The sequence below is a fragment of the Hyperolius riggenbachi genome, chromosome 10, assembly GCF_040937935.1.
Source record: "Hyperolius riggenbachi isolate aHypRig1 chromosome 10, aHypRig1.pri, whole genome shotgun sequence".
Taxonomy (NCBI): Eukaryota; Metazoa; Chordata; class Amphibia; order Anura; family Hyperoliidae; genus Hyperolius; species Hyperolius riggenbachi.
The window spans coordinates 65,162,316-65,184,092 of NC_090655.1; the positions used below are offsets into that span (position 1 = coordinate 65,162,316).

The window sequence follows — 21,777 nt, forward strand, 5'->3', positions numbered from 1 at the left end:
GGCACCCTCGGGTCAGGTGTGTGATGAGGCTGCAGCTACTTACATCACATACAGTGAGCAGACAACTGGGAGTGCAGCGAGGAGAAGCAGCTGAACGCCAGGGGTACCCTCAGAACAGGTGAGTGATGCATGCTGGGTTGAGAAGCAGGATGCTGTGGAGTGCAGGGAGTCTCCAACATTGTGGTGGTTCGTATCAGTGGGCGTTCGTAAGTCAGGGACTCCCTGTATTCGGACTATATATATATATATATATATATATATATATATATATATATATATATATATATATATATATATATATATATATATATATTAGTGATAGCGGTCCTTTAACCACTCTGCGACTGCCTAACGCAGGATGGTGGCCGCAGAGTGTCTGTCGCGTTCCGCAATCACGCACGGGCGCGTAATCCCGCGATGCATGAGATTACCAGGGAACCCCTGCAGGGGGAACAGAGAGACGGCCGCGAACAGCCTGCCAGCCGCGATCAGAGCTGGCAGGCTGTAAATAGAGAAAACACAGCCAAAATAATTTGTACAGCGCTGTGATCTACAGCAGCACTGTACGGGGGACAGCTCTGTCACTGAGCTGTCCCCAGGAGAGGTACACAATCGAGTCCCTCTCATAGGCTGATGCCTAGGAGAAGTGTTTGACATGGTGGGATCTCGTGGCGAGGGGGGTAAAAAATAAGAAAAAATTGGCTTTTTTTATTTAAAAAAATATATATAAAAAAAAACTTTTTAAGTTAATTTTTAAAAAATAGATCGCAGCAGCACTTAGATCCCACCAACAGAAAGCTTTGTTGGTGGGATGAAAAGGACGTAAAATTAATTTGGGTGCTAACTTGGATGACTGCGCAATAATTTGTTAAAGCTGCAGAGTGCAGAATTGTAAAAAAAATTTGCCTGGTCACTAGGGGGGTATAAGCCTCTGGTCCTCAACAGGTTAAGTTGGGTGCTGGCAAACCATAAATGATGCGGAGGTGGTGGGTAGATCAAAGGGCCACTGGCCACTCTGAAAGTAGACAGATACTTAGCAGGGTTGTAAAGGAATATCAGGAGGCCCTTCTTCCATAATAGGGTGGTTGCATAAGATTTACACAGCCACCTAAGTAAAGTGTAAAAGCAGACAAAATGAGAGGAGGTGTAATGGGGGCATCTAGTGTAAGAAGGCTTTTATGATGGCTTCACAGTCTACAAATATGAGAAGAATTTCTATTACTGTAAGGTTTGCCTTTGTTTCTTCATTTCTCACATTTGCTTGAAGAGTACCCACTTGGGGTATACTCTTTCAGTCACCTTTTGTGGAGAAAACCCTTTTTGGCAAAGCGATTCCTGACTGTCACTGTTTTTTTTTTTTTTTTTTTTTTTTTTTTTTTTCAAACGCAATAGAACAGATTCTTCTCGCCACCTTGAAAATTGTTCAGTCCTCTCCCTCAAAAGTTGTCCAGTCCTCTCCCTCAAAAGTTGTCCAGTCCTCTCCCTCAAAAGTTGTCCAGTCCTCTCCCTCAAAAGTTGTCCAGTCCTCTCCCTCAAAAGTTGTCCGGTCCTCTCCCTCAAAAGTTGTCCAGTCCTCTCCCTCAAAAGTTGTCCAGTCCTCTCCCTCAAAAATTGTCCAGTCCTCTCCCTCAAAAATTGTCCAGTCCTCTCCCTCAAAAATTGTCCAGTCCTCTCCCTCAAAAATTGTCCAGTTGACACGCCTATCTTTTTGAGTGTCATGAACGAACCTGTGGCATGTTCTGATGGTTGCAGCTCAGCTACAACCAGGCAGAACAGTTAAAAATGGCGCACAGCACCGACAGTATAAAAATGTTGCAGCATTACTTTACATTTTAAAACAATATTTATCGTTTAACTGTTTTTAACTGTTCTGTAGGCGCAGCGGGAATCGGGGAGAGAGGCAGCGGGGTGGAGGGAGTAGGATTACGAGGAGGGAGGATGTGTGCAGAAGCATGCACTACCTTGTCCTGGCCGGCGATCGCTCCTTTACTTCATAGTTAGTTTGCAGGAGTCCTGCATCCAGCCAATCACCATGCGGCTTCAGTTTCCACATGGTAATTGGCTGGATGCAGGACTACAACAAACTAACAGAAGTGAAGGAGCGATCGCCAGCCGGGACAAGGTAATGTATGCCTCTGCACACATCTTCCCTCCACCTAATCCTACTCCCTCCACCCCACTGCCTAGTGTCCTGCGGCCTCTCCTCTCCGACCCCCGCTGCCTAACACTAGCTGCCACCCCCCTGCATTTTTCAATGGCACACCATTCTGCTGATAAATGTTTCATAAAATGCATTCCTTCCAGCCTTGTGTGGATTGCTGCAGTCGTGATTGGCAGATGCTCTTTCTAGTCCTACCGTGTGGACATTGTCATAGCTGCAGTTGCTATTGGCATTGCTCCTTTTAATCTTGCTCCCTGGATGTTGCGTTCGATGCAGTCACGAATTGCAGATGCTCCTTGTCTTGCCATGTGGACGTTACTATAGCTGTGGTTGCCATTGGTAACACACCTTCCTGTTCTATCTAGTCATGTTAGTTTCGGTGGTTTCTGGTAGTATCTCTGTCTTCCTTCCTTCAGTCTCTAGACCTTGTGCAATAGGGCCTAGGTGTAATCACGTGCTGGGTAGATATGTCTAGTCTCCCGAGACTGAGTGGGGATGCGCCACATAGGCTGGAGACTGTGGTGGAGTTTGGAGCATAGAGACTGAACCGAGGGCAGGAAATCCACCATGCCTTACATAGAGCAGTTGAATACTGACTATTCAAATGTAAATAGGGTTTTTTGCTGTTCTCAATGTCATTTTTGTTCAAAATGTGAATTAAATCTTTAAAGGAGGCGACAAAAGAAATGTAGTTTTACTTACCTGGGTCTTCTTCCAGCCTATAGAAGTCATTTGTGTCCCTCACCACTGCTCCAGTCTTCTCCGGGGTCCTGCAGGCAGCCTCTGAGAATTGCCGAACCCCGATGGGTCAACGTCTTCTGTGCAGTATGCTCCCGATGACGTTGTCACGTTTGCTTTTCTGCACATGTGCAGAAGACCCCAACCCATAGGGGATCAGAGATCATTAGAGGCTGCTAGCGAGACCCCGGAGAAGACCAGAGCTGCGGCAAAGGACACAAATGACTTCTAGGGACTGGAAGAAGATCCAGGTAAGTAAAAGTACATTCCTTTTATTGCCTCGCTTATCCTTTAAGGAGGTCAGGGGATCCCTCCCATAGAATCAGTAGGTCATCTATGTACCCCAAAAAATAAAATGTGTGATGTAAAGGAAAAATTATTCTTCCCCAGTACTGCATTCCTACAGGCAGCAGCACCTAAGGTCCTCAAAGCATCCTGTCGATTGCTCGATGATCACTTGCTAACAGTCAATCTCACTGTTCCTACTCACCCGATCTTCCCCAAAGACTTCCCACCAGCCCAAGAACAGGTTTGCGTAAGATGGGGCATATGCAGTCCCCGTCCCACTGCCCCTGAGCTAATGGTATATTCGCCCATCAAACATGAAGAGTACAAGAATAAATTGAGGAAGTTGAAACAAAATGTTAGAACATGATAGGTTTGTGCCTCTGAAACATAAAAAAATGCTGTACAAGGTTTAGGTCTTAGGGCTGAACAGCATTTTTTATGTACCAGAGGCCCATATCTCTATCAGGAGCGATGAAATGTACTGCATACAGTTATGTTCATTTGAATCTATGTAATTTTTCTTTAGAAGTGAGTACACTGCGGATAGTAATAGCCTGACAGGTTCTCTCCAGTCCCTAGTCTGTACAACTAAACTCTCCTAAAACTGTCTAGAGTTGGATCGAAAACAACCTTACATAATGCAAGTCCTCAAGGACTGTATCCATGCTAGTACCATGAGAAGGATGACAAAGCCATTTCTCTCTGAACCACACCTGACTTTACACATTTTAGTATAATTCTTATTAACAAATGGGACATGGTGGACATTGTGGCCCCCAGGGGCAGGAGTTAACCATATATGGCTTAATTATGGATTATCTTACAAAGGTAATATGACAACAAAAGCACAAAGAGGGTAAGAGGCGTCCATGAGTATAAAAAAAAGCGTTTAAAACAACTAATAAGAAAAATGGAGGTGGCTTACCTCAATAATGACATTCATAGACACTAATGAATTTCAATATGCACTGGCATCACGTTTCGCCGGTCTATGCCCACTTTCTCAGGTCAAATAGTGGCTAAAATCATCAAATACAAAGAGATCAGTGCTCGGGCACAAAAATACACATACAAGTGACATAAAAAAAATAATATATACTATATATAATATATACTATAAATAATATATTCTCTCAATTAAAAAACAAGAAGACCATGTCCTCAAAGGGTAAGTTGAAGCTTAAATGGCAAAGTTGAATTAAATAAATTGTGTCTACTTACTTCTGGTGAGGTTTGTGAAATTCCTATTATTTTTCCAATATTGTCAAGTTCATCCATTTGTGATAGTCTGTATGTTTGCTTGGTGTTGGTGCTGGTTGTTTTTTTTTTCTTTATCATTTTTACATCCCACCATGATATAATTGTATCTCCATTCTCTCTTTGGTTGCCTCATAAGGGATGTGCATACGGAATGGAACAGATAAGGATGCTGGAGATCTGTATAAATGTTTCCGAAATCTGGGCTTCGAGGTGAATGTGTACAACGACCAGAGCTGTGAGGGGATGGAAAAGTTGTTGCTGTCCGGTGGGTACTCAATGGATTATTTCCATGAATCATTACAGCTGTAATATGAATACTGACCTGACTGAACCAAGGCAAGGATAAAACTAGCTGGGGATTCTAACTCTTCCCCACTCTACAAAGATGTTTGTATTTGTTTTTGTCTCTGTCCTCCTCATAGATGAGGACACAAGACCGCAATAAAACTCCAATATCTGTTCTAACCTCTTACCACACTATCCAAAATGAAAGTAAAACTGGAATTGGGAATTAAAGCAAAGTCGTGACTTTAAAATGAGAGAAAGTCCCATACTTACCTGAGTAGAGGGAAGCTTCTGGATACTCCAAAGGCTTCCTATGTCCTCCTCAAGATCATCGATCCAACACAGAGACCCCCTGAAAGTTTGCAGCCGTACTCCTGTCTGTTAACGAGCGCAGGCGCCTGACAACTCACACCTGAACAGTAGCACAGAGATGCTCTGGTTCGCCTTTTTCCTGCAGGCACCAGGTATCCTCCTCAGTGCTGCCGCACTCTGTCATGGATGGGAGCGCGAGCGCGATTGTGCACACGTCTCAACAAGCCCTTGTTAAAGAGGTTTGGGGGGTCCCAACGTTGGATCGGTGGAGGCAAGGGGCACTGAGGAAGCCTCTGGATTACAAGTACTGTAAACAGTATACGAGACGTAGTAAGTGTAATTGTTTTCTTTCACTGTTAATGAAAGCCGATGTCTCGCTGAAGACGGCTTTTATTCATCACAAGCACTGTGATCGGGTTTGGGAACGGCTGTTCCTATTCACGGATCACAGAACAGCAGGATTGCGATGGAATCGAATGGCAGTGGTGCGGTGATCGGTAGGTAAATAAGCATATCTTCACCCCTGGTGCTGAAGTGAATTTCACAGGGGCTTAGATATGCGTACTGTCGGTCAGTAACCTGTTAAGCACACAAGTATGTTGCGGTCATAACTGGTAAGTGCAGAATAACCTTAGTAACCTGTATTGTCTGTTCTTTCTATTAGTGGCGAAGGGTGACCACAGTGACAGCGCTTGTTTTGCCTGTATCCTCCTGAGTCATGGAGAGGAGGGGCAGATCTACGGCACGGATGGAGCTATGGCGATAAAGTCTCTCACGATGCTCTTCCGAGGGGACAAGTGCAAGAGTCTGGTTGGGAAACCAAAACTCTTCTTTATCCAGGTATGGTTTGTGCCAAAAAAAACACTATACATTTACACTAATCAGCTAAAACAAGGAAACCACCTCTGCCTAATACTGTGTAGGTTCCCCTTGTCCCAGCAAAACCGATCCATCCCATCGAAGCATGAACCCTAGACCTCTGAAGGTGCCTTGTGGTATCTGGCACCAAGACATTAGCAGCAGATTCTTTAATTCCTGTAAATTGCAAGGCTATGGATCTATGGATCGGACTTGTTTTTCAAGCACATGCCATAAGTACTTGAGGAAAGTGGAACTCCGCTCACAACCTCCGTCTACCGACAGTGCAGGATAGCAGGCTGCCAAAACCTCGGATCCAAGACTGTACAAGAAGTGGAATCCGCACGATGTCGGTAGAAACTGCAAATCTTTATTGGATCATAAAACACGACAGGCTAACCCAAAACCACATGCTGACATGTTTCGGGCGTCACACGCCCTTAATCATAGCATAGGCGTAGGCGGGAGAAAGTGACTCCTAAATAGAGTGAGGTTACACCCGAAGTCACATGCCTAGTTGGCTCCACCCACAAAGAAAGGTACATGATAAAAAGTGCATATATAAAAGAACCACAAGTGAAATATCCTTCAAAAACGTGTGATCTGACAGAGGTCTCAGGACACGCTCGATACCCTCATTTCAGGGTATCGAGCGTGTCCTGAGACCTCCGAGAGGGGGAGACGTTTATAAACGCCTCCTCACACGGGAGGCATACTGGATCTTTCAGTTAGGGACACGCTCGCCGGGTGGGCTCAATGCTAAATGGGATCTTAATACAGTCACTTAAAGTGACTGGCCATCCACTGGTTTTGTCCTTGCCGCTTGACATTATGTGGTTATTTGATCCAATTTTGTAGTAACTAACCTTTGACTCATTTACAGATTTTGGATCACATTCATTGCTGTGTTTTGTACTGTTACTGTGAATATAACCATATGTATTTACAATTTTATTTGTAGCGTGATTTTATCTGTCAGATCACACGTTTTTGAAGGATATTTCACTTGTGGTTCTTTTATATATGCACTTTTTATCATGTATCTTTCTTTGTGGGTGGAGCCAACTAGGCATGTGACTTCGGGTGTAACCTCACTCTATTTAGGAGTCACTTTCTCCCGCCTACGCCTATGCTATGATTAAGGGCGTGTGACGCCCGAAACATGTCAGCATGTGGTTTTGGGTTAGCCTGTCGTGTTTTATGATCCAATAAAGATTTGCAGTTTCTACCGACATCGTGCGGATTCCACTTCTTGTACAGCCATAAGTACTTGAATGGACTGAGATTTCTGGAATTGGCCAAGGCTAAAGCAAGTCCTAGCCCCAGGCCGCCTCTCTCCATTGCTCCATAGTCCATGTCTGACGCCCATTTTAGGCACATTCACCAGTGGACAGGGGTTAGCTTAGTCACAGCTACACAGAACTGAGCCATATATAGGTTACACAGCAAGGGGTGATGCAAGGAATCTGCTCACACCTTAATTCAGTGGCCATTATTATGTTTTGGGGTAGGGGTTTTAGCAATTTGTGCTACAGTAGCTCTAAAATGGTATTGGACTTGACCAGCTATCATGTGCTACCCATATGCACCAATGAGCCTTGGGCCTCATGGGCCTGCTAGTTCACCAGCAGTCCTTCCTTGGACAACATTTGGTAGGTAGTAGCCTTTGTTAATCTTAGTGAATTCTGAAAAATAGTCTGAAATAGTGAATGCAGTGTTTGACCCCTTATTAAACCACTGAATTAAAACTGGGCGTATATACATGTCCAGTGTAGTTGTGGAGAGTGCACCACCTGTTTGTTACTAAATGAGGCACTTGTGGTATCATTTTAACCATGACGAGTTGTAGAATGCATTTTCGTGTATCTTAAAGCTTGGACCCACATCACATAAAAAATAGGTAGGGACAAACTCAATCCAATATAAAAACATGGGAAAGTTTTATCAAAACTACAAGAGACATATTGTATGTGGTAACATTTTAACCGTGATCAGAAGTAGAATAGTGTTTAGAGAGTTTTAGGGTTGAGGCCCATGTCTTGTGTATTCTTTTTAGTCACAAGCTGAATCAAAAGTAACTACATTTTCGCATATTCTGTAGCAAAATAAAAGACTTGTAAAATGAAAACAAAGTGACAGAATATAAAAGAAAAAAGATATATTGTTAACTTAGGAACTTGGCTTTTTAAATATGTATGCCATGAGGGTATATTACTATTAATTTTGCAAAGAAGGTCTTGTAATTATCGAAAGTGTACAATGAAAGAACAAAAAACTGAAACAAGATACCTTTATTTCCAAATATAATATTGTCACCATACATTGTACTAGGAACACAATCTAAATATTATAATGATCAGGATGGATAAACAAATAAAATGTGTGGGTTTAACTTATAGCACTGTGTATTGTAAAGCTATAATGGATGTAAATGGAGAAATAGTGGGAGGTGGTTTTTATTTTACTTATTTTCCTTATAAAATGCATAGAAAATAAGGTAATTGCAAAAAAAAACAATACATAGATCATTTATGTTTGATAAGTAGTAATGAATGGGAGCAGCACTGATATGTGAGAATTGCTCTTGCCCTGAAGAGGTTAAGGTATTTAACACAAGGCGGTAATTTTACTTTTCCAATTGAAATTTGACTACATGTTCAGTACAATCAGCTGTTTTCTGCATTTGTTCAAACTATTGAAAATCTGTTGACCCTTATACTACATGGAAGTGGTAAAACAGTCCAATCAAGAGCACCTAATAAACGGTCAGGTGCTAATAATTTCAAATTCATGTAAATGTTATAAAAATTTTATGCAGATTGAGGACATTTGGAAATCCACCAATCAGTTGCCGGAGCTTATTATTTTGATTGGTCCAATCCCAAGCTCCCTTAGTTTACAAAGAATTCAAAAGAAAATGTACATGAACTCAGCATTATTAAAGTGAACCGAGCCTTTTTTTGCCCCCAGGGCATCTCAATAGCACATTAAAAATGCATGCTAACAATCTGACTCCTTGCTAAAAAAAATCCATTCTACCTCCTTTTTTTACATTTAAAGAGAATCTGAAGCCAGATTAAAAATGGCTTTTTACCTTATATACATGTGAGGCATGTTTGCCCCTGCTAATACGCCGCTATCCCACGGCATAATGAGGGCTGTCCCTGTGCGCTTCCGTGTGAGGCCGGGCTTAGAGCTGCAGCCCTGCCTCACACGCGTCTATCAGTGCGTATCTCCGCCTCTCCCCCGCCCCTCTCAGTGAAGGAAGACTGAGAGGGGCGGGGGAGAGGCGGCGGCGATACGCACTGACAGACGCATGTGAGGCAGGGCTGCAGCTCTAGCCAGGCCTCACATGGAAGCGCTTCCTGGGCACCACGGATGGGATTTGGAGGGTAAAGACCCCTCGTTATGCCGCAGGATGGCAACGTTTTAGCTGGGGCAAACATGCCTCACATGTATATAAGGTAAAAAGCCATGTTTAATCTGGCTTCAGATTCTCTTTAAAAGGTTTGTTAGAGGTTTTTATTGCCCTACTTCTGATGCCTTCCGGCCACAGAAAGAGCAGGCAGCAAAGGACTGCTGTAATTAGCAGTAGCAATGAGTAAACAAAAGCTTTCATCAGCGGGGGGTGGAGGGAAGGATGATAGGACACTGTGCTTCAAACAAACACTTGATTACATTCAGCTGGATAAATGAGGGAAGAAACAATGGGGGGGGGGGGCAGCTCCTACAGCTATTAGAAACCAGGACAAACTGCAGAAAAAAAATATCTGCCTGGATCCCTTTGACCTCTCATTGAGCATCCCTATCGAGCAATCACACACTGCCATGGAAATTTTACAATTGGTCCCAAAAAGACCAGATCATGTGTCTCCCCAAAAAGGCTTCAAACACAGACAAAAGGCATGTGTGGAATCCGTACAGGGGATATTACACGTGCTTGTGTGCATGTTCAGTTTTTCCTCTGAAAAAGTCTTTGTAGACCAACAATAATACATCAGATACAGAGGATTTGCATCTGATTGGTGGAAATTGTTTTTCAATATTCTATACTCAGACCATCCAGCAAGAAGACTCTTTCAGTTTTAGTGAAACTTTTTAAGCACTTTCCCAAAACGCAGCACACCCTGCCAATGTGGAAAATGTAGACAAGGATAGGAGATGTCTTATTTGAACTTGGCATCATCCTTGTTTGCCTTAACTCAGTGGGAATTTTCTGTCTGTTTGCACAATCTCTCTCTGCTGCCAAAATCCTGGGCCCTCCAGCATATATGGGACATGATGTCTGCAAAGCGGGATCAAAGAGAATTTACTGAGATGAAAGCAACCTTTTAAGCTGGCCAGATCACCGAATAGATAGATTATTCTCTCATCAAATGTGACTATAGCAAGATCTATTGCCTGCCCACACACTGTCCAACGATTTGCAATTGATTTTAACACAAAAGTAATATAAATCTGTTTGTGAGGGGACTTGAAGACAGTTAGGAATATAAAGCTGTGTGTAAGGAAACTTGGAGACAGTTAGGAATATAAAGCTGTATGTAAGGAAACCTGGAGACAGTTAGGAATATAAAGCTGTATGTAAGGAAACCTGGAGACAGTTAGGAATATAAAGCTGTATGTAAGGAAACCTGGAGACAGTTAGGAATATAAAGCTGTGTGTAAGGAAACCTGGAGACAGTTAGGAATATAAAGCTGTATGTAAGGAAACCTGGAGACAGTTAGGAATATAAAGCTGTGTGTAAGGAAACTTGGAGACAGTTAGGAATATAAAAAGTCCTAAGACGAAGTTGGCACACCATCTCCTTGTTTATGGGTGTTTGGCGAAGTGACATAGGCAGTGTCACAAAGATAATCCAAGTTGCAAAGATCGTCAGCAGACCAATCTCAAAAGGGGGACCCTGCGCGGCCCCCGAAACAATTGTTGGTCTATCTTGTGGGAACTGGCACAATAAATATGTGCTTTTGAGATTGGTGTGCTGACGATCTTTGCAACTTAGGAATATAAAGCTGTATGTAATGCTGAGAATACACGGCTCGATTCTGAGCAATTTATATGGCTCGATAGATAATTTCCGAATGTCCGATCTCCCGCCCGATTGTTTCGCCACTCGATTCTGCATTGAACACAATGGAAAAAGATAAGAAAAACTAGTGGAAGATAAGAGAATCGAGCGGGAAATCAATCAAGCGGTAGAATCGAGCGGCAAAGTCGAGCCATGTATGCCCAGCATAAGGGGACTGGGACACAGATAAGAATATACAGCTGTATGTAAGGGGACTGGGACACAGATAAGAATATACAGCTGTATGTAAGGGGACTGGGACACAGATAAGAATATACAGCTGTATGTAAGGGGACTGGGACACAGATAAGAATATACAGCTGTATGTAAGGGGACTGGGACACAGATAAGAATATACAGCTGTATGTAAGTGGACTTGGAGACAGTTAGGAATATAAAGCTGTTTGTAAGGGGACTGGGGGACAGTTAGGAATATACAGCTGTATGTAAGGGGACTTGGAGACAGTTAGGAATATAAAGCTGTATGTAAGGGGACTGGGAGGCAGTTAGGAATATAAAGCTGTATGTAAGTGGACTTGGAGACAGTTAGGAATATAAAGCTGTTTGTAAGGGGACTGGGGGACAGTTAGGAATATACAGCTGTATGTAAGGGGACTTGGAGACAGTTAGGAATATACAGCTGTATGTAAGTGGACTGGGAGGCAGTTAGGAATATAAAGCTGTATGTAAGGGGACTGGGAGGCAGTTAGGAATATAAAGCTGTATGTAAGTGGACTTGGAGACAGTTAGGAATATAAAGCTGTTTGTAAGGGGACTGGGGGACAGTTAGGAATATACAGCTGTATGTAAGGGGACTTGGAGACAGTTAGGAATATACAGCTGTATGTAAGTGGACTGGGAGGCAGTTAGGAATATAAAGCTGTTTGTAAGGGGACTGGGGGACAGTTAGGAATATACAGCTGTATGTAAGTGGACTGGGAGGCAGTTAGGAATATAAAGCTGTATGTAAGGGGACTGGGAGACAGTTAGGAATATACAGCTGTATGTAAGGGGACTTGGAGACAGTTAGGAATATAAAGCTGTATGTAAGGGGACTGGGAGGCAGTTAGGAATATAAAGCTGTATGTAAGGGGACTTGGAGACAGTTAGGAATATAAAGCTGTATGTAAGGGGACTGGGAGGCAGATAAGAATACACAGCTGTTTTTAAGGGGACTGAGAGGCTGTTAGTAATAGGAGGCTATTCCTGTACAGTGGGTTGCAAAAGTATTCGGCCCCCTTGAAGTTTTCCACATTTTGTCATATTACTGCCACAAACATGCATCAACTTTATTGGAATTCCACGTGAAAGACCAATACAAAGTGGTGTACATGTGAGAAGTGGAACGAAAATCATACATCATTCCAAACATTTTTTACAAATCAATAAGTGCAAAGTGAGGTGTGCGTAATTATTCGGCCCCCTGAGTCAATACTTTGTAGAACCACCTTTTGCTGCAATTACAGCTGCCAGTCTTTAAGGGTATGTCTCTACCAGCTTTGCACATCTAGAGACTGAAATCCTTGCCCATTCTTCTTTGCAAAACAGCTCCAGCTCAGTGAGATTAGATGGACAGTGTTTGTGAACAGCAGTTTTCAGATCTTGCCACAGATTCTCGATTGGATTTAGATCTGGACTTTGACTGGGCCATTCTAACACATGGATATGTTTTGTTTTAAACCATTCCATTGTTGCCCTGGCTTTATGTTTAGGGTCATTGTCCTGCTGGAAGGTAAACCTCCGCCCCAGTCTCAAGTCTTTTGCAGTCTCCAAGAGGTTTTCTTCCAAGTTTGCCCTGTATTTGGCTCCATCCATCTTCCCATCAACTCTGACCAAGCTTCCCTGTCCCTGCTGAAGAGATGCACCCCCCGAGCATGATGCTGTCACCACCATATTTGACAGTGGGGATGGTGTGTTCAGAGTGATGTGCAGTGTTAGTTTACCGCCACACATAGCGTTTTGCATTTTGGCCAAAAAGTTCAATTTTGGTCTCATCTGACCAGAGCACCTTCTTCCACATGGTTGCTGTGTCCCCCACATGGGTTGTGGCAAACTGCAAACGGGACTTCTTCTGCTTTCTGTTAACAATGCCTTTCTTCTTGCCACTCTTCCATAAAGGCCAACTTTGTACAGTGCATGACTAATAGTTGTCCTATGGACAGAGTCTCCCACCTGAGCTGTAGATCTCTGCAGCTCGTCCAGAGTCACCATGGGCCTCTTGACTGCATTTCTGATCAGCACTCTCCTTGTTCGGCCTGTGAGTTTAGGTGGATGGCCTTGTCTTGGAAGGTTTACAGTTGTGCCATACTCCTTCCATTTCTGAATGATCGCTTGAACAGTGCTCCGTGGGATGTTCAAGGCTTTGGAAATCTTTTTGTAGCCTAAGCCTGCTTTAAATTTCTCAATAACTTGATCCCTGACCTGTCTTGTGTGTTCTTTGGACTTCACGGTGTTGTTGCTCCCAATATTCTCTTAGACAACCTCTGAGGCCCTCACAGAGCAGCTGTATTTGTACTGACATTAGATTACACACAGGTGCACTCTATTTAGTCAATAGCACTCATCAGGCAATGTCTACAGGCAACTGACTGCACTTAGATCAAAGGGGGCCGAATAATTATGCACACGCCACTTTGCAGTTATTTATTTGTAAAAAAAATGTTTGGAATCGCGTATGATTTTCGTTCCACTTCTCATGTGTACACAACTTTGTGTTGGTCTTTCATGTGGAATTCCAATACAATTGATTCATGTTTGTGGCAGTAATATGACAAAATGTGGAAAACTTCAAGGGGGCCGAATGCTTTTGCAACCCGCTGTATGTAAGGGGACTGAGTGGCTGTTAGTAATATGAGGCTATACCTGTATGTAAGGGGACTGAGAGGCTGTTAGTAATATGAGGCTATACCTGTATGTAAGGGGACTGAGTGGCTGTTAGTAATATGAGGCTATACCTGTATGTAAGGGGACTGAGAGGCTGTTAGTAATATGAGGCTATACTTGTATGTAAGGGGACTGAGAGGCTGTTAGTAATATGAGGCTATACCTGTAAGGGCCCGTTTCCACTAGTGCGGTGCGAATCGCTGGGATTCCACCGCTGACAAAATCGCATGCGGATGCGATTCCGCATGCGATTTTTGCCGCGATTTCGCATGCGATTTCGCATAGGCAGGCTATCAGCGATTTTAACCATGTCACTGCCTGGCTCAATGTACATTAGTTTTAGTGCGAATTCGCACACGAAATCGCGGCAAAAAACGCATGTGCGATTTCCCCTATTAAATACATTGCCTGCGAATCGCCTGCATTCCACACGCAGGCGAAATCTGCAGGCCCTACCGTGCAGAAAAATCCTGCACAGAAAAACGCACCAAAAAACTGACAAGTGGAAACAGTCTCATCCACTTGTATTGGTTATGCGAATCCGCATGCAGACAACGCATGCGGATTCGCTCTAGTGGAAACGGGCCCTAAGGGGACTGAGAGGCTGTTAGTAATATGAGGCTATACCTGTAAGGGGACTGAGAGGCTGTTAGTAATATGAGGCTATACCTGTATGTAAGGGGACTGAGAGGCTGTTAGTAATATGAGGCTATACCTGTATGTAAGGGGACTGAGAGGCTGTTAGTAATATGAGGCTATACCTGTATGTAAGGGGACTGAGAGGCTGTTAGTAATATGAGGCTATACCTGTATGTAAGGGGACTGAGAGGCTGTTAGTAATATGAGGCTATACCTGTATGTAAGGGGACTGAGAGGCTGTTAGTAATATGAGGCTATACCTGTAAGGGGACTGAGAGGCTGTTAGTAATATGAGGCTATACCTGTATGTAAGGGGACTGCGTGGCTGTTAGTAATATGAGGCTATACCTGTATGTAAGGGGACTGAGAGGCTGTTAGTAATATGAGGCTATACCTGTATGTAATGGGACTGAGAGGCAGTTAGTAATATGAGGCTATACTTGTATGTAATGGGACTGAGAGGCTGTTAGTAATATGAGGCTATACCTGTATGTAAGGGGACTGAGAGGCTGTTAGTAATATGAGGCTATACCTGTATGTAAGGGGACTGAGAGGCTGTTAGTAATATGAGGCTATACCTGTAAGGGGACTGAGAGGCTGTTAGTAATATGAGGCTATACCTGTATGTAAGGGGACTGAGAGGCTGTTAGTAATATGAGGCTATACCTGTATGTAAGGGGACTGAGAGGCTGTTAGTAATATGAGGCTATACCTGTATGTAAGGGGACTGAGAGGCTGTTAGTAATATGAGGCTATACCTGTATGTAAGGGGACTGAGAGGCTGTTAGTAATATGAGGCTATACCTGTATGTAAGGGGACTGAGAGGCTGTTAGTAATATGAGGCTATACCTGTAAGGGGACTGAGAGGCTGTTAGTAATATGAGGCTATACCTGTATGTAATGGGACTGAGAGGCAGTTAGTAATATGAGGCTATACCTGTATGTAAGGGGACTGAGAGGCTGTTAGTAATATGAGGCTATACTTGTATGTAATGGGACTGAGAGGCTGTTAGTAATATGAGGCTATACCTGTATGTAAGGGGACTGAGAGGCTGTTAGTAATATGAGGCTATACCTGTATGTAAGGGGACTGAGAGGCTGTTAGTAATATGAGGCTATACCTGTATGTAAGGGGACTGAGAGGCTGTTAGTAATATGAGGCTATACCTGTATGTAAGGGGACTGAGAGGCTGTTAGTAATATGAGGCTATACCTGTAAGGGGACTGAGAGGCTGTTAGTAATATGAGGCTATACCTGTATGTAATGGGACTGAGAGGCAGTTAGTAATATGAGGCTATACCTGTATGTAATGGGACTGAGAGGCTGTTAGTAATATGAGGCTATACCTGTATGTAAGGGGACTGAGAGGCTGTTAGTAATATGAGGCTATACCTGTAAGGGGACTGAGAGGCTGTTAGTAATATGAGGCTATACCTGTATGTAAGGGGACTGAGAGGCTGTTAGTAATATGAGGCTATACCTGTATGTAAGGGGACTGAGAGGCTGTTAGTAATATGAGGCTATACCTGTAAGGGGACTGAGAGGCTGTTAGTAATATGAGGCTATACCTGTATGTAATGGGACTGAGAGGCAGTTAGTAATATGAGGCTATACTTGTATGTAAGGGGACTGAGAGGCTGTTAGTAATATGAGGCTATACCTGTATGTAAGGGGACTGAGTGGCTGTTAGTAATATGAGGCTATACCTGTATGTAAGGGGACTGAGAGGCTGTTAGTAATATGAGGCTATACCTGTATGTAAGGGGACTGAGAGGCTGTTAGTAATATGAGGCTATACCTGTATGTAAGGGGACTGAGAGGCTGTTAGTAATATGAGGCTATACCTGTATGTAATGGGACTTAGTGGCTGTTAGTAATATGAGGCTATACCTGTATGTAAGGGGACTGAGAGGCTGTTAGTAATATGAGGCTATACCTGTATGTAAGGGGACTGAGTGGCTGTTAGTAATATGAGGCTATACCTGTATGTAAGGGGACTGAGAGGCTGTTAGTAATATAAAGCTGTTTGTAAGGGGACTAGGTGTCAGTTAGTAATATGGGTTTGTGTGTAAGGGGACTTGGTGACAGCTGTTTGTAAGTGTACTGGCAGGCAGTAAGTAATACGGAACTATTTGTAAGGACACTGGGGGGCATTTAGGAATATAAAGTTGTTTGTAAAGGGACTATGAGGCAACTAGGAATATGAAGCTGTTTGAAATACTCTGTTTGAATAGAAAGTTATTTAAAGATGGCAAAGAAGTAGAGACAATGTTCTGATCACTCACACTCATTCATTTTGAAACTGTATTGCAGGCATGCCGGGGCTCCGAGTTTGATGAGGGGATTCAGACAGATTCTGGACCTGCCAATGACTCCCTAGAGACGGACGCAAATCCCCGATACAAGATTCCAGTTGAGGCAGACTTCCTGTTTGCATACTCCACCGTGCCAGGTAGCATCCTCTAATAGGATACGGTCTTAAAGGGACACTTAAGCCAGGAATAAAAAAATCAGTTTTACTTTCCAGGGCTTCTACCAGCCCCCTGCAGCTGTCCCGTGTCCTCGCAGCCACTCACGGAGCCTCCAGTCCCCCGGCGCCAGCTTAATTTTCGTTTTCGTTGACAGGCCTGACCACGCATATTTGTCTTCACGTTCCCGTCCGCAATAGCACAGGGCACTATTGAGGACGGGAACATAAAGGATACGTGTGGTCAGGCCTGTGCAGGCGCGCAGAAAGCCCGCCTACTCCCTGTCAGGGCCTGTCAGCAAAAATGAAACTAGCTGGCAGCGGGAGACCGGAGGCTCCGTGAGTGACTGCGAGGGCCCAGGACGGCTGCAGGGAGCTGGTAGAAGCCCCAGGAAAGTAAAACTTGATTTTTTTATTCTCGGCGTAAGTGTTCTTTTAAATAAAAGCCAGTGTTTCCTAATGTTGAGAAATCACTAAAGGCTAATATCACAGGAAGAGGATGTACTCATTCTCATTACATGTGTTTCTGTGCGCATTCCAGGAATGCATATAGTTTACATTATGCAAGCACATCAAAAAGTGCATAAACTGTCTGATGTTCCCACTGATGCTTTGCGCAGCAATACTTTATCTCAATGCACTGCTGTATGTATTTGTATACATTATTCATTGTCCTGACTGACTAGCACAGTCAGAACACAGTCAGAAACAAAAACTCATTGAGACTGGGTTCACACTGTCACGGATGAAAAACTGGTCATGTAAAAACTGAGCTGTTTGTTCAGTTTGCATCAGTTTTAAATTCATTAATTTAAACAGACAGAAGAGGATGCTTTGGTTGAAAGCTATTGCTAACAAGCCATCCAGGAACAGATGCGATAGAAACACCATGTACACTAGTCTCCAGATAAACTATGTAACATATCGCATGCATCCCATAATTTCACCTTGTTATCTGGTTGGCGTTCGTTAGGAATGATTCTCGCTTTGCAAGCTCCTCATGAATACAGATATTGTGTTTACCATTTTGTGTGTTTGACAACCACATGCATCCTCTGATCTCCGTTTTTATAGAGAGATTGATCAGTAAATACATTTTAAACGGTTTTAAATTACCATATTTTTCAGAATATAAGATGCACTTTTTTTCCCAAAAACTGGGTGCGCCTTATATACCGAATATATTGTAAATGTTGTGCAGGGAGCACTTGCCACATCAAGCGCCGCACTCCTCTCCCATGTTGCTCCAGTCCAGCTTCTCCAAGCATTCCTCTTCTCCGGCGACTTCCGATATGGCTGTACACAGCTGCCGCCTGCCGCAGTACAGCGCTGGTTCCCTCTGCTCCGTGTGGCCTTGTACTTCTGCATTGGTGTAGCTACTGTAACACCAGCCGCGTATGTGCGCTGGAGTCACATCAAGCGTGACCCTGGCTCATGTACGCCATTGGTGTTACAGTAGCTACACCAATGCAGAAGTACAGAGGCCACGCAGAATAGACGGCCCGGTACTGTACAGTGGCAGGCGGCCACTGTGTACCAGAAGTTGTTATCGGAAGGAACGATTGGAGAAGCCAGAGTAAGGTGGGAGAGGAGCGCAGCGCTGGATGGGTAAGAGCTGAATTGTTAGTGCAGTGTAGCTTAGTTGGGAGGGCAGCAGGGGGTAAGTGTAGTGTAGTTCATAGCCTAGTGTATAGTCTACTGTGTAGTGTAGTGCAGTGTAACTGGTAGGGGAGGCAAGGGTTAGAGTAATGTAGCTGGGCAGTGGAGCTTAGATAGACTAACTTACAGACCGCTAATGTCCATAAGACGCTCCTGAGCGATAGACACTCCTAGGTTTAGTATTTTAGTTTTAGTTTTTTTTTTTAACCTTTAAACCTAGGTGCGTTTTATATTTCTGAATAATATGGTAAATCCATGAGCCTCCGTTTAGTGTCAGTGCTCTGGGAAAAATCACGTACCTCAGAGCCTTCAGTTCCGCACATAAGAACTGAATGAACTGATCCTATTGCCTTGCATAGGATCCATTTGCATGTCTTTTTGTGTTTTTAATGTCAGTGTGAACCCAGTCTGACCTGGGAAGGAAATTCTAATAGACCAGATATTATTGTTGCCTGTGTCACAGCTGCTTAGTGTGGCTCATTTCCTTGCAGTCCTGCTGATCCAGTTTGGGAGGACCTTAGTCCCAGAGTGTAACTATTGTATGTTTCTGTCCCTGCACAGGCTACTACTCTTGGAGGAATCCAGGAAGTGTAACATGTTGTATGGAATGTATGGTATAGGAATGCAGAGTGTAACATGTTGTATGGTATTAGGAATCCAGAGTGTAACATGTTGTATGGTATTAGGAATCCAGAGTGTAACGTGTTGTATGTTTCTGTCCTGCACAGGCTACTACTCTTGGAGGAATCCAGGGAGGGGCTCCTGGTTTGTTCAGGCCCTCTGCAGCATTCTTAATGAATTTGGGAAACAGCTGGAAATTATGCAGATCTTGACTCGAGTCAACTACATGGTGGCCACCAACTTTGAGTCATGGTCAGATGACCCCCGCTTCAGTGAGAAGAAGCAGATCTCCTGTGTCGTCTCCATGCTCACTAAGGAACTGTATTTCTAAACCTTTGTGGGACCCGCAGTGGTCCGAGATTATCAGGGAGCTCTGAGGCAAGCTAATCTCTTTTTAAAGTAGGACAAGTGGGCTCGTTTAGCAGGGCAGTGCAAACAGCAAAGTCAGAATGCTGCAAATAATACAGGGTGGCTGACTGCATATCAAATTTGCTGTAAGGTGAACCTGTGTCCAGTCCAGTTTGTGGAGTTAAAGAGAAACCGTGACCAAGAATTGAACTCCATCCCAATCAGTAGCTTTTCACAAACGGATCATCAGGGGCTCTGTATGGCTGATGTTGTGGTGAAACCCCTCCCACAGTGTGATGTCAGGACCATGGTTCTGACATCACACTTTGGGAGCCTTTTTGCATTGTGGGAAATAACAGCTGTTTACGTTTCCAAAAAAGCAAGCAGCATCTCCTTCCACTGACATCACCTGCCAGCAGTAAAAATGTCACCATGTGATAAATGTCAGCATGTAAATCACGGAGAGGAAATATTGTACAATGGGCAAACACTGACTAAATCATTTATACATAATTATTGTAATAATGAAGCACTTTTTTACCACATTATTTTCACTGGAGTTCCTTTTTAAACTGCTAAAAAGTTAAATTGTGATATGGATGACATTTAGTGGGCAGCTGAGCCAGTAGAGAAAGCTTAGTAAGTCAGAAAGGGTGGGTACAATTAAAAGCTCAAGTCTTATTCCTACACCTTTAAATTAGTCAATCCACGAAATGATTTCATAAAGTCATCAGATCTCTAAATTTTTTTCTTTTGCAATCTTGATTTCATTCAACTGATTTTTCTGTAATGCTTTTGTAGTATTCCTGTAGTATTCTGCAGAAATCTGGCAAAGATTCCTGAATCCTGAAATTAACTGATTAACTGATCACATACCTCCCAACTTTTTGAGATGAGAAACCGTGACACTTAAGCCACACCCCCAACCAAACCCCCTGACACACCCCTAGTCAAATATATATATATATATATATATATATATATATATATATATATATATATATATGCATAAATGAATAAATGGTCATTTATTAAAAAAATGTTGGAGAGAAGGGTGAGGGTGCCCATGGGTGTGGAGGGGAAAAAGAGGATCGAGGCGCCAGCCGACGGTGTGTTGTGTGGGTTGCGGGTCTGGTATAAGATTGTCCGTCGCTCCCTCCCTTCCTCCGCATGTGGCCCCCAGTGTCCCACTGTATGCAGAGATAACAGCGCAGTGGAGCGGGCAGTCTTACCATTCATTCTCGCATCCCGGGCATCTATCTTGCTTCAATCTACTTCCTGTGATGTCGCAGGAAGCGGAGAAGACCAGATGCCCGGTACGCAAGGAAGAATGGTAAGACTGCCCGCTCCACTGTGCTGTTATCTCTGCATACAGGGGGACACTGGGGGTCACATGCGGAGGGAGGGAGGGACGGACAATCTTATACCAGGCCCGCATCCCACACAACACACCGCCGGCTGGCGCCTCGATCCTTTCTTCACCTCCGCTGCCTGCCGGGACACAAGGGGGGATATCCCGGGACAGCGGGACCACTCCCCCAACCAGTGACTGTCCCGACGAAATCGGGACATTTGGGGCCCCTGTGATCATTGATCACCTGAAAGGAATTCAAAGCACTTCTGACCCAAGGCAAAGCTACCACGGTAAGCACAGAGGTACGTTCATGCTGGACCCACATACCCCTTTGCATTATCCATTTCTCTCCTTGTTCCCCTCCCCACCCCCTGGTTTCAGTAATCCCTCTTTGAAAAATGTGACTTTTGGCTGAAGTCAAGTTATCAGATGGAAAGGAAGATTTACAGCAATGTTCCCTCCTAATACCTTCCCATTACCTCCTTTCCCCCATCCCATTCACTCCCCAAAAAGCATACATGTCAAACTCCGGCCCACGGGCCAAATCTGGCACTCAGAGCCACCCTGGCGTTCTATTAAATGCGCCAGGGTGGCGGCGCAGCAGGTTTTTTTGAATATATATTTTTTTTTAATCATGTAGCTAGCTTAGCGCTAGCTACATGAGGCCCCCTCCCTGCGGCGTCCGCCTGTACCTTACGATTGCCGCCAGCGCGTACCCTCGTAAGGAAATCCCGTTCTGAACGGGATTTCCTTTAGGGCTTTCCCCGTTGCCATGACAACGATCGCGATGGCGTCATCGACGTCGTGACGTCAGACGATTAGCACTGATTGGC

The 21,777-nt window shown here is 43.9% G+C and overlaps 1 protein-coding gene across 2 annotated transcripts in view; it reads left to right on the forward strand.

The window, feature by feature from the left end:
• Positions 1–20,596, forward strand: part of CASP7 (caspase 7) — a 97,372-nt gene extending 76,776 nt beyond the window's left edge. For both annotated transcript variants that reach the window (XM_068258211.1, XM_068258212.1), the window contains 4 exons: positions 4,584–4,712; positions 5,709–5,884; positions 16,809–16,947; positions 19,350–20,596. In XM_068258211.1, the coding sequence (XP_068114312.1) occupies positions 4,584–4,712; positions 5,709–5,884; positions 16,809–16,947; positions 19,350–19,573 (668 nt within the window). In that variant the 3' untranslated portion in view covers positions 19,574–20,596. The remainder of the gene's footprint in view (positions 1–4,583; positions 4,713–5,708; positions 5,885–16,808; positions 16,948–19,349) is intronic.
• The last annotated feature ends 1,181 nt before the right edge of the window (positions 20,597–21,777 follow it).